General features: G+C 33.9%; 1 protein-coding gene across 1 annotated transcript in view; it reads right to left on the bottom strand.

Annotated features, from left to right (window-relative positions):
* The window catches only part of Dnah6 (dynein axonemal heavy chain 6), a 275338-nt gene that overhangs the window by 213668 nt on the left and 47863 nt on the right, over nt 1-13807 (bottom strand). The window contains exons 10-11 of the mRNA XM_026413801.2: nt 6564-6764; nt 2939-3059 (exon numbers count right to left, since the gene is read on the bottom strand). Of these exons, the coding sequence (XP_026269586.2) occupies nt 2939-3059; nt 6564-6764 (322 nt within the window). The remainder of the gene's footprint in view (nt 1-2938; nt 3060-6563; nt 6765-13807) is intronic.

The raw sequence follows: 13807 nt of genomic DNA, 5'->3' as shown, positions 1-13807 counted from the left end.
TTAATATTGTCAAAATGGCCATTCTACCAAAAGTGCTATACATATTTAATGCATTACTTATTAAAATGCCAATAACATTCTTCATAGAACTAGAAAAAGCAATCATGAAATTCATACAGAAAAATAAGAAAACCAGAATAGCCATAACAATCCTTAGCAAGAAGGGCAAAGCTGAGGCATCACAATACCAGTCCTTGAACTATACTACAGAGCTATAGTAACAAAAATGCCATGGTATTAGCACCAAAACAGACATGAAGACCAATGGTACAAAACAGAGGAGACACACTCACATAAAAACAGTTATCTCATGTTAGACAAAGGTGCTATAAACATACATTGGAGAAATGATAGCTTCTTAAACAAATGGTGCTGGGAAAATTGGAAATCCATGTGTAACAAAATAAAATTAAAACCCTATCTCTCACCCTGCACAAAACATCACTTCAAAGTGGTTCAAGGATCTAGGAATTAGACCAGAGACCCTGTGCTTACTAGAAGAAAGAGTAGGCCCCAATCTCCATCATGTTGGCTTAAATTCCTCAATGAGACTCCTAAGTACAAGAATTAAAAACAAGAATCAATAAATGGGTTGGTATCAAACTCAAAAGCTTCTTCACAGCAAAGGAAACAATCCAAAGCATCAAGACAGAGCCTACAGAATGGGAGAAAATCTCCGTCACCTGCATCTTAGAGCATTAATATCCAAAATATATAAAGAACTCAAAAACCTTACCATCAAAAAATAATAACTTAATCAGAAAATGGGCAAAGGAACTAAACAGGCACTTCACAGAAAAAGAAATATAAATGGTTAACAAATATATGAAAAATGTTCAACATCTCTAGCAATTAGAGAAGTGCAAATTAAAACTACATTGAGATTTCATCTCACTCCAGTCAGAATGGTAATTCAAGAATACAAGTAACAAAAGATTGGCAAGGATGTGGGGAAAAAAGTATACTCATACATTTCATACATGGTTTTTGCTGTCCCATTTGCTGGTGGGACTTCAAATTGGTGCAACCACTCTTGAAAGCAGTATGGAGATTCCTCAAAAAACTTGGAATGGAATCACCACTTGACCCAGTTATCCCATTCGTTTCATATACCCAAAGGACTTAAAATCAGCATACTATAGTGATGCAGCCACATCAATGTTTACAGCAGTTCAATTCACAATAGCTGAACTATGGAACCAACCTAGGTGCCCTTCAATAGATGAATGGATAAAGAAAAATGTGGTATGTATACAGAATGGAATACTACTCCGCCATAAAAGAATGAAATTATGGCATCTTCTAGTAAATAGATGGAACTGGAGACTATCATGCTAAGTGAAATAAGCCATCCCAAAAAAACAAAGTCTGAATGTTTTCTCAACATGTGGCTGCTAATACCAAAACATGGGTGGAGTGGGAGGAAGAATAGAAATTCATTGAATTAGTCAAAAGAAAATGAAGGGAAGAGAGGGGGAATAGGAATAGAAATTTCAGTAGAATGAATCAGACATAATTCAGTATGTTCATACATTAATACACAACCAGTGTAATTCTGCATCATGTACAACCACAAGAAGGGGAAGTTATACTCCATGCACGTACAATATGTCAAAATACATTCTATTGTCATATAAAACTAAAAAGAAGAAATAAAAATTAAGAAAAAATATTGTACTCTCCAGTCTCTGAAAATTTAGAAGAACTAATTGATTAAATAGTTGTTTGAATTAGGCCTACTAATGTAGTGCTGAAATGTCAGGCTCTTTACTTTACTGACCCCATGATGTGATGGCCCAGCACACAAGGCATGATGTCCTGTATCCCTGTCGGTTCACTTCAGTTCAACATGCACTGTCTCAGTTGAGAGTGTTTCCAAAGAACAATGGAAGAAAACTTATCATTTTTTTTCTAAAGTAAGGTCTTTATTAAGTTAGTAAATAGAAAAAAAAATGTCTGTTGCAGATTTTTAAAACTTAAGGGACATAACAACCAGATACAATGCCTGGTCTTGTACTAGATCTTGGGCCAAGTCAGATATAATCTGGTTTACCTGGGAAATTTTGAATATGGAACAAGTTTAACAATTGTTTAGCAATTTTTTAAACAATTAAGTTTTTTTTGGATGGTAATGTGATACTAATATTTTGGTTCTGTAGGAGGATATTGAATTATTTAACTTAGAGATGGAAAGTCTAATTTAAAATACTTTAACATAATGAAGGATTGAAATAAAAATATAAAACTTATAGAAAAATTAATGCTGGTTCATGAGGCAAAGTATCAAAATGATTATTTTGCATATTAAAAAAGCAATAAAACCAGTTCATAAAACAAGAACTGTACTTTGTTTTAAATAGCAATAACAAATAATATGTACTTAATTTTTATAATTATCTAAATTTCCTTGCCTAAAATTTCAATCTAATATTCTAGATTATTTTCTTTTCTCAAAGATAATATGTCTACTAAAATAATTCCCCCAGTATAATTTCATGACTAAGACTTGTTAATTCACACCCATCAGGTCTCAATGTGGTTCCCCTGACAAAAAAAGATTACTCAAATTCCTAAGAAAGAAAAAAGTTATATAAGCTTCATTTAATAGAACTGGTAGAGATGTATATAGTATTTTCAACTCATTCCCATATACAGTTTGTACAGCCTTAGTACAAATAAAACATCATACTAAAAGATAAGCCATTAGGAAGAAATTGCTCCCCCAAATTTCCTGAAATAAAATAGCAGTACTGAGTAAAGATAAAGGGGGAAAGTAAATCTATGGAAAATAATCTATAAATAAATAAATTCTTGACTTTTGTTGGGACTTTTTAGGGCTACTCTTTCTGTCACCAAATACCCGCATACAGAAAACTACAAGACCACATACTTGGTATTTCTATAAAAAATAATTAGTATGGACAAATGGAAGACTTACCAGGTTCTTGAAGTTTAAGAGCTTGCAAATCAAGACTCTCATTTTCCTTAAAGAATAAATGGATCTTTTCAAAAGTAGCTGCATATAAGTAGGCAGACTCAAATGCTGCACGAACAGTTTCCTAAATGTTATAAACAAGCAGATGAAAATAAAACCACTATATTTTTCTTAAGCAGAATTCAATTTAGCATTGACACATACATATATACACATACAAGTAGTGCCTCTGTGTCCAGAAATATGCTTTGACTTGGGGATACATGAATTAGGAAAGGCATATCCTTGATGTCAAGGGGAAGTTAATAAACTCAAGAAGAAACTTATAAATTTTTTGAAAATACTCTTTAAATTTGACTTTTGAAGAATTATTCCTGATGATTGAAAAGAAGAACACTTGTCAATTTTTTCTGCTTTTTATGGTAGACAATAAATCATTAGTAAACCTGGCAAAGAGTTAATGCCTTTTCATTTTCCAAGCTGCAAATTTTATGTTTTAGTGGATATATTTTTGAATAAAAGCAAAAACTAGTTGGCATGCCTACAAAATCACTTGTTATACTTACTGACAAATTCTCTGCACTGACCAGTCTTTCATTCCAAAATGTCCTTCATACATTGCCCTAATAAAATATTTTCCTTCACTTTTTATATTTGGCTCCAACCTTTATTTCCCCACAATCCCTGCCAACCCAAAATAATTACTTGCACTTATTTCAGTCCCTTTAATACCTAGATTGACATATATTATCACATGTTTAATGCTTATAAAAGGCAGTTTAAATTTGTTGTTGGTCTTGACATATGACTTCCTTGTTATACCCCAAAACTTACCTTTTTATTTCCTTTCAAGACTTCTTGCAAGTGAACATTTTTTTTTCCTCATGGAAAACTAAAGACAATTAATGGAATTACACAAACCCAACATACCAATGATAGGGAAAATATTTCAGAGTCATGCTTTATAGATGGTAGGCAAGTACTAGAAAATTTAGCTTACAAAAAATGGTAAATACCTTAAATGTCTATATTAATTATTTGTTTCATTTATTTTCTTTTATTAGGCTCTTATGTAACCTTACAGAATATTTGTGCCTTTACAATAAAAATTTTTAAAAATCAATTTCAAACTGTTACTCTTTTGAGCTGACTGATATGTGTGTGATATGAACATATATATGGGTGACAAAAACATAATATGAGGCCTATAGTTGGAAAGCTCCACTGATATTCAAAATGATTGAAATTTTTAAAAATTTTTTTAAAATTTTTTTAGAGAGAGTGAGAGAGGAGACAGAGAGAGAGAGAGAGAATTTTTAATATTTATTTTTTAGTTCTCGGCAGACTCAACATCTTTGTTGGTATGTGGTGCTGAGGATCGAACCCGGGCCGCACGCATGCCAGGCGAGCGCGCTACCGCTTGAGCCACATCCCCAGCCCAATTTTTTTTTTAAATTTTGATATAATTTCTATCTGCAATCTGCATTTGGGGTAAAAATTGGGAGTTCATAACCCACTTCAATCTAATATATGAAATATGATATGTCAAGAACTTTGTAATGCTGTGAACAACCAATAAAAAAAATTAAAAAAAAAAAGAAAAAATGTTGCTGGATCAGTATAAAGAATTCCATTGCTTACCTTAGTTCCTGAAATTTCAGCAATTTGCCACATTTCCTTCATTATTCTCTTTCTATATCTATTATTTTACTCTAAACAATTTGGGAGAAAATTACAAGTGTGGCATCTTTACCCCTAATCATTTCAGAATTTATTTATCAAATGCAAGGATATTTTCTTGCATAAACATAATACAATGGTCTGAATCAGAAAATGAACATGGATATTTATATTATCCAACTATAAACATTATGCAAGTCAGTCATTTGTCACATTATTTTTTTCATAACAAAAGAAAGAAAAAAAATAGTACTAGTACACTGTTCTATGTAGGATATCACATGCCATCTTATTATAGCTTTTTGGTTTCCTTTAATCTGGAAGACTTTCTCAATCTTACTTTTTTTTTCATGACCTTTACATTTTTTAAGATTGTCTGTATGCATTTGTGTTTTATGTTTCCTAATGTTTAGATTCAGCTATACATTTCTGGCTATAATATCACAAAATGATGTGTGTTTTCAGGGCATCCTATCAAAAGATACATAATGTGATTTTGTGTGATTATTTGTAATGTTAACAGATTAATTACAGTGGCATCTGCTAGGCTTATCATTGTAAACTCACACTACTTTCCCCTTTGAAATCACTAAATATGTTATGAAGAGAAGCTCTGAACTTATATAAATATCTTGTTTCTCATCATAATTTTGCATATTAATTTCATTTTTATTATTAATTGAAAACAAAGACATAAAATTGGACATTATTAATGAGGTACCATGTTATGTTTAGATTAAGTTAGGTTAACTATTAAGTTAGGAGATATAGTTAACCTCCTCCACATGTATCATTTCTTCATGGTGAAAACATTTAATATCCTTTCTTCTAGCTTTTGGAGATACATAGTACATAAATGTTACCTGTAGCCACCCTGCAGTACAATAGCACACCAGTACTTCTTCTTTCTATCTAACTGTAACTTATACCCATTGATCAATCTTTCCCTAGCCCTCCCTCCCCACTGCTCTCTCCAACCTCTAGTAACTTCTATGAGATCAGTCTTTTTAGAGGGAGATCACATGTCCTTATCTTACTGTGTCTGGTTTATTTTACTCAGCATAATGATCTCCAATTCCATCAGTGTTCTTGTAAAGAATAGGATTTCATTATTTGGCCAGAGTATTCCAATGTGAATATATACCACATTTTTTTAATTCATTAATCAGGTGAAATGCACTTTGCTTAATTCCATATCTGAGCAACTGGCTGCTGCTGCTCCTCCTCCTCTTCCTCCTCCTCCTTCTTCATGGGTGACTGAACCCACTGAGCTACCTCCCTAGCTCTTTATTTTTTATTTTGAGACATGATCTCACTAAGTTGCTGAGGCTGGCTTTGAACTTGCAATCCTCCTGATACCTTGGCAATTAAACCAAAGAATAGGGCTGCTTTTTCCCTTCTCACATCAATATTCTCTGTAAATGTGCTTTTGTTTTTAAAAGTTGGGACATTTAAGCTGAAAATGTTAGCATATGAAATGCTATGTTCAAAGTATACTTGATACAGTGCTTTTGAAGAGTTATCAATAGATATTATTACATTTCTAATGAGCCTCAAATAATTACATTATACTTTTATAAAGCACAAAACATTTAATAGGAAATGACTTCAATTAAAAATATTGTATTAGCTGGTAAGTCATCCAGGTTCTGCTTGTGTCTGTAAGAATTCTCAATAGCCATTATTGCCTCACCAGAAGCACATGCATATAGATTGCTAATGATATGTAACTGCTTTGCCAGATATTTTAATGCTATTAAAAAGTTATCTCTTGCTTAACAGGGCAATATTTTAGGTATCAACATTATTTTCAAATTTTACCATGTAGAAATTACATTTATTCCAATTTTCACAAATAAAATATTTAAAGATGAGACAGAAAGAAAATATATTACTCAATTTCTTAAAAACTGAAAATATAAAACAGTTTTAGTAAAAGTAAATTTACCTTTATTTGATAGACAATTATGTGATAATTCTTATCATCATCAAACACAGATGATAAACTTGGCCCAGGTCCACAAGTTTTTTCTTCAAGTTTGTTGTTAATGTAAGGGCTGGTGAAAGCATCAAAATACGAATCAGGCACGAGATTAGGAACTGATAACACAGTGTTTTGAAAATTATCAACTGAATCCGAAATACCATCCTGTTAGAAAAGCATAAACATAAATGTAAAGACAAATGATTATATTTATGAATATTCTGAATTACTAAACATGAATACTCAATCAACCAGGCCAGATGTTGTGTTGATTCTTTGATGAATTAAAAAACACAGTCCTGCTTAGGACACATATTTTCTAATTGAGAAAGAGGTAAGTTTTTTTTAAAAAATGTAGCACATTATAAAGAGATCCACATTCAAAGTGTGAACAAAACACCAGAGGGTCATAAGGAAGGAAAGCCAAATGAAAGTTTAAAGGAATTTAGATTGTTGGCAGAGAGAGGAGGACTTGTGTGTTCAAGGCTGGTAGCCTATGCCTGTAATCCCAGCTGTTCTAGAGGCTGAAGCAGGAGTATCACAAATTCCAGGTCAGCCTGGGCAATCTAGAAAAATACTACCAAGAAGGAGAAGGAGGAGAATGAATGTGTGTGGGGGCATGGTCAGAAGAAGTTGTTTGAGTAGTAATTTCTATTTTAGAGATCTAGGGCTAGGGATGTACAGAGATGGAGACTTGCTTAGTGTGTGTGAGTCCCTAGGTTCAATCCTTGGTACCACAAAGAAAAAATATATAACCTGAGATTAAAAAAAAATTTTAGACATGTAAACAAAGATTTATGCAAGTACATTCAATACAGTATTACTCATAATAATAACTAAAGATATACTGAAGTGGCAGGACCACCCCTTCTGACCAGTGTACTACCCGGAGAGCAGAGATCCAGCCCAGACAGCCCACTTGGGATCCAGGATTTCAGTAGGCCCGGTTCACCCCTCCCCCAGAGGGACAGACACTGCCAGAGCCTAGCCTTTGGCATAAGAGCATCCCTTCCTACAAGCAGACAACTTTGGGAGGTCAAGCCCAGCAGCCCAGATCCACCCACACCAGCCTCTGCAGGGCCCAGGTGCACAGCAGGCTGGGTCCACCCCTTTCTCGGCAGGGTAGACACTCACCAGAGCCTAGCCTCTGGTGCAGGACCACCCCTTCTGACCAGTGCACTACCCCAAAGCTGAGATTCATTCCAGATGGCTCACAACAGCCCATGTGGGATCCAGGGTCTCACTAAGTTGGGTTTACCCCTCCCCCAGCAGGGCAGACACTGCCAGAGTCTAGCCTTTGGAATAAGACCGCCCCTTCCTACCAGCAGCCTACCTTGGGAGGTCAAGCCCAGTGGCCCAGATCCACCCACTCCACCTGACACAGGATTCAGTAACATCCATTGAGGGACACCATCAGGGTTTGGAAGCCAAACATCAAGGTGAGTTACAGACAATCTACACAGGTACTACAAGAATATAGAGAAGAAACTGTAATATCTCAGATCCACACTGCAAGAAAGGAAGACACATAGACAACATGAAAAAACAAGAGAGGAAAGTGCCCCAAACAAACTAGGACACTATAATAACAGAATCTATGGACAGCAAGTTGATGAAATGTCAGAAGGTTCATAATTAAAATGATCTGTGAATTAAAGAATGACTTATATGAGCAAATACAAGCAAAAAATTGATCACTCCAACAATGAAATACGAGAGCAAATACAGGTAGCAAAATATTACTTCAAGAGAGAGATAGTGACCCTGAAAAAAAGCCAGAAATCCTTGAAATAAAGGATGCAATAAATCAAATAAAAAACTCAGTAGAAAGCATAACCAACAGACTAGATCACTTGAAATAAAGAACATCAGATAATGAAGACAAAGTATATAATCTGGAAAATAAAGTTGATCATATAGTGAAGAAAGTTAGAAACCTTGAACAGAACATCCAAGAATTATGGAACAGCATCAAAAGACCAAATCTAAGAGTTATTGGGATAGAGGAAGGCACATAGTTTCAAACCAAAGGAATGCACAATCTCTTCAATGAGATAATATCAGAAAATTTCCCAAGCATGAAGAACAAATTGGAAAAACCAAACATAAGAGGCTTACAGGACACCAAATGTACAAAATTACAACAGATCTATACCAAGCATATTATAATGAGAATGTCTAGCAACAGAATAAGGATAGAATCCTAAAAGCTTCAAGAGAGAGGAATCAGATCACATATAGGGGGAGATCAATTTGGATCTCAGCAGATTTTTCAACCCAGATCCTCAAAGCCAGGAGATCATGGAACAACATATACCAAGCTCTGAAAGAAAATGGATGCTAACCCAAGAATCTTATATCCAGCAAAACTAAACTTTAGATTTGATGATAAAATAAAAACCTTCCATGATAAACAAAAGTTATAAGAATTTACAACTAGAAAGCCTACACTACAGAACATCCTCAGCAAAATATTCCAAGAAGAGGAATGAAAAACAATGATGAAAATCAGCAGAGGGAGAGATTACATTAAAGGAAAAATCAGAGGAGAAATCTAGTCATGTTAAATACCAAAAAATAATAAAAAATGATGGGGAATACAAATCATGTCTCAATAATAATCCTGAATGTTAATGGCCTAAACTCAACAATCAAAAGACATAGACCAGAAGATTGAATTAAAAAAAGAAAAAGAAAAAAAAAGACCCAACAATATGCTGCCTCCAAGAGACACATCTCATAGAAAAAGACATTCACAGACTGAAGGTGAAGGGTTGGAGAAAATCATACCACTCACATAAACTGTGGAAACAAGCAGGGGTTTCCAGTCTCATATCTAAATAAAGTAGACTTCAAACTAAAGTCCATCAAAAAGGATAAAGAAAGACATTACATACTGCTCAAGGGAACCAAACACCAACAAGACTTAACAATTGTAAATATATATGCCCTAAACAACAGAGCAGCTATGTTCATCAAACAAACTCTTCTCAAGTTCAAGAGTCAAGTATACCACAACACAATAGTTTTGGGTGAATTTTTTTCTTTCTTTTTTTTTTTTGTGGTTCTGGGGATTGAACTGAGGGCCTTTTGTATGGGAGGCAAGCACTTTACCAACTGAGCTACATCCCCAGCCACTTGGGTGAATTTAATACACCTCTTTCATCATTAGATAGATCTTCCAAATAAAAGCTGAACAAAGAAACTACAGAACTCAATAATATAATCAATAACTTAGACTTAACTTACATATATAGAATATTCCAACCTTCAACAAGAGAATATACTTTTTTTTCTCAGCAGCACATGGATCTTTCTCTGAAATATACCATATACTATGCCACAAAGCAACTCTTAGCAAATATAAAAAAGTAGAGATACTACTCTGCATTTTACTAGATCATAACAAAATGAAATTAGAAATCAATGACGAAATCAAAAATAAAGTCCACTCCAACACCTGGAGACTAAATAATATGCTACTGAAAAAACAATGGGCTGCAGAAGACATCAAGGAGGAGATTAAAAAGTTTTTAGAGGTGAATGAGAACACAGATACAATATATCTGAATTTCTGGGACACTATGAAAGCAGTTCTAAGAGGAAAATTCATTGCATGGAGTTCATTTCTTAAAAGAATAAAAAGTCAACAATTAATGACTTAACATTATATCTCAAAACCCTAGAAAAAGAAGAACAAATCAACACCAAAAGCAACAGAAGACAGAAATAATTAAAATCGGAGCTGAAATCAATGAATTGAAACAAAAGAAACAATTGAAAAAATTGACAGAACAAAAAGTTGGTTCTTTGAAAAAATAAATAAAGTTGACAGATCCTCAGCCATGCTGATGAAGAGAAGGAGAGAGGACTCAAATCACTAACATACGTGATAAAAAAGGAAATATCACAACAGACACTATAGAAATACAGAAGATAATTAGAAATTATTTTGAAAACCTGTGCTCCAATAAAATAGAAAATATCAAAGGCATTGACAAATTTCTAGAGACCTATAATTTGCCCAAATTGAATCAGGATGATATATACAATTTAAATAGATCAATTTCAAGTGACAAAATAGCAGACACCATCAAAAGTCTACCAACCAAGAAAAGCCCAGGACTGGACAGATACACAGCCAAGTTCTACAAGACCTTTAAAGAAGAACTAATACCAATACTCTCCAATTTATTTCAGGAAATAGAAAAAGAGGCAGCTCTTCCAAACTCATTCTATGAGGCCAATATCACTCTGATTTCAAAACCAGGCAAAGACACATCAAAACAAACAAACAAAAAAGAAAACTTCAGACCAATATCTCTAATGAACATAGATGCAAAAATTCTCAATAAAATTCTGGCAAATCAAATACAAAAACATATCAAAAAGATCGTGCACCATGATAAGTGGGATTCATCCCAGAGATGCAAGATTGGTTCAACATACCGAAATCAATAAATGTAATTCATCACATCAATAGACTTAAAGAACCATATGATCATCTCAATAGATGCAGAAAAAGCATTTGACAAAATACAGCACCCCTTTATGTTCAAAACACTAGAAAAACTTGGGATAACAGGAACATAATCTCAACATCATAAAGACTATTTATGCTAAGCCCCAGGCCAACATCATTCTAAACGGAGAAAAATTGAAGACATTCCCTCTAAAAACTGGAACAAGACAGGGATGCGCTCTTTCACCACTTCTATTTAACATAGTTCTTGAAACACTGGCCAGAGCAATTAGGCAGATGAAAGCAATAAAGGGATACATATAGGAAAAGAAGAATTCAAATTGGCACTATTTGCTGATGATATGATTCTATAGCTGGAAGACCCTAAAAGTTCCATCAGAAAACTCCTAGAACTAGTAAATGAATTCAGCAAAGTAGCAGGATATAAATCAAAAGCATTTTTGTATATCAGTGACAAATCCTCTGAGATGGAAATGAGGAAAACTACCCCATTTTCAATAGCCTCAAAAAAAAAAAACCTTGGGAATCAATTTAACAAAAGAGGTGAAAGGTCTATGTAAAGCAAATTACAGAACCCTAAAGAAAGAAATCAAAGAAGACCTTAGAAGATGGAAAGATCTACCTTGCTCTTGGATAGGCAGAATTAATATTATAAAATGACCATACTTACAAAAGCACTATACAGATTTAATGCAATTCCAGTAAAAATCCCAATAGCATTCCTTATAGAAATAGAAAAAATAATCATGAAATTCATCTGGAAAAATAAGAGACCCAGAATAGCTAAAGCAATCCTTAGCAGGAAGAGTGAAGCAGGTGGCAGACCTTAAACTATACTACAGAGCAATAGTAACAAAAACAGCATGATATTGGCACCAAAACAGACTGGTAGACCAATAATACAGAATACAAGACACAGAGACTAACCACAAAACTACAATTATCTTTTTTTTTTTTTACAAAGATGCCAAGAATATGCATTGAAGAAGAGTTAGCCTCTTCAACAAATGGTGCTGGGAAAACTGGAAATCCATATGCAACAAAATGAAATTAAATCCCTATCTCTCATCATGCACAAAACTCAACTCAAAATGGATCAAGGACTTAGGAATACAACTAGAGACCCTGCGTCTAATAGAAGAATCTCCATCATGTGAGGTTAGGCACCAACTTTCTTAATAAGACTCCTGTAGCACAAGAATTAAAATCAAGAATCCATAAATGAGATGAAATCAAACTAAAAAGTTTCTTCTCAGCAAAAGAAACAATCTGTGAGGTAAATAGCCTACATCTTGGGAGCAAATCTTTACCCCTCACACATTAGATAGAGCACTAATCACTAGGGTTTATAAAGAACTCAAAAATCTAAACACCAAAAAAAAAAAAACAACAAATAACCCAATCAATAAGTGGGTCAAGGACATGAAAAGACACTTCTCAGAAGATGATGTATGATTAATTAACATGAAAAAATGTTAATCATCACTAGCAATTAGAGAAATGCAAATTAAAACCATCCTAAGATACCATCTCACTCTAATCAGAATGGCAGTTATTATGCATACAAACAACAATAAGTGCTTGAAAGGATGTGGGGGAAAAGGTACACTCATACATTGCTGATGGGATTGCAAATTGGTGCAGCCAATATGGAAAGCAGTATGGAGATTCCTTGGAAAATTGGGAATGGAACCACCATTTGACCCAGCTTTCCCTCTCCTCAGACTATACCCAAAGGACTACATACTACAGGGACACAGCCACATCAATGTTTATAGCAGCACAGTTCACAATAGCTAAACCATGGAACCAACCTAGATGCCCTTTAATAGATGAATGGATTTTAAAAAGTGGCATATATACACAATGGAATATAACTCAGCAATAAAAGAGAATAAAATCATGGCATTTGCAGGTAAATAGATGGAGTTGGAGAAGATAATGCTAAGTGAAGTTAGCCAATCTAAAAAAAAAAACAAATGCTAAATGTTTTTTTGATATAAGAAGGCTGATTCATAGTGGGATAGTGAGCAGGAGCATGAGAGGAATAGACGACCACCGCTAGATAGAGGGGAGGGGTTGGAGGGGAAGGGTGGGGGCATGGGGTAACTAATGATGGTGGAATGTGATGATTATTACTATCCAAAGTACATGTATGAAAACATGAATTGGTGTGCATATACTATGAATACAACCAGATATATGAAAAATTGTGCTCTATATATGTAATAAGAATTGTAATCTCCTGTCATATATAAATAAAAAATTTACATAAAAAAAGATATACTGAAGTATTCAAAATTAATAGAATGGTTATACAAGTTATGGTGCATTATTCAATGGAAAATTCCATACCCTTTCAAAATGATATCTCCAGAAACTGGTCAATATCATGGGAAAAGTTTATGATATAATGTTAAGTTAGAGAGAGAGAACTGATGTATGATATTATCCCTATTTAAAAATGTATCTACATCTATGTATATAATCTCATGATAAAGTAAGTATGCTGGAAACAATAAAAACAGCGGTTATTTCTATTTCTGACAAGATTTTGGATGATTTTAATGATCTTTGTGTTTTTCAAATTCTCTTCAATGAGCATGGATTAGTTTATAATTTAGAACAAATATCTTAAAGAAAATTAGTTAAAGAACTTCTTGATGAGCTGGAGCTTGCCAAGAGTACAAAACTCCTAGGAGTCCCATTCTCTCTGTCATTGTGT

The sequence above is a fragment of the Urocitellus parryii genome, chromosome 12 (genome assembly GCF_045843805.1).
Source record: "Urocitellus parryii isolate mUroPar1 chromosome 12, mUroPar1.hap1, whole genome shotgun sequence".
NCBI lineage: Eukaryota > Metazoa > Chordata > Mammalia > Rodentia > Sciuridae > Urocitellus > Urocitellus parryii.
The sequence above is the reverse complement of the archived record's forward strand: the minus strand, read 5'-3'. Positions and strand labels throughout refer to the sequence as shown.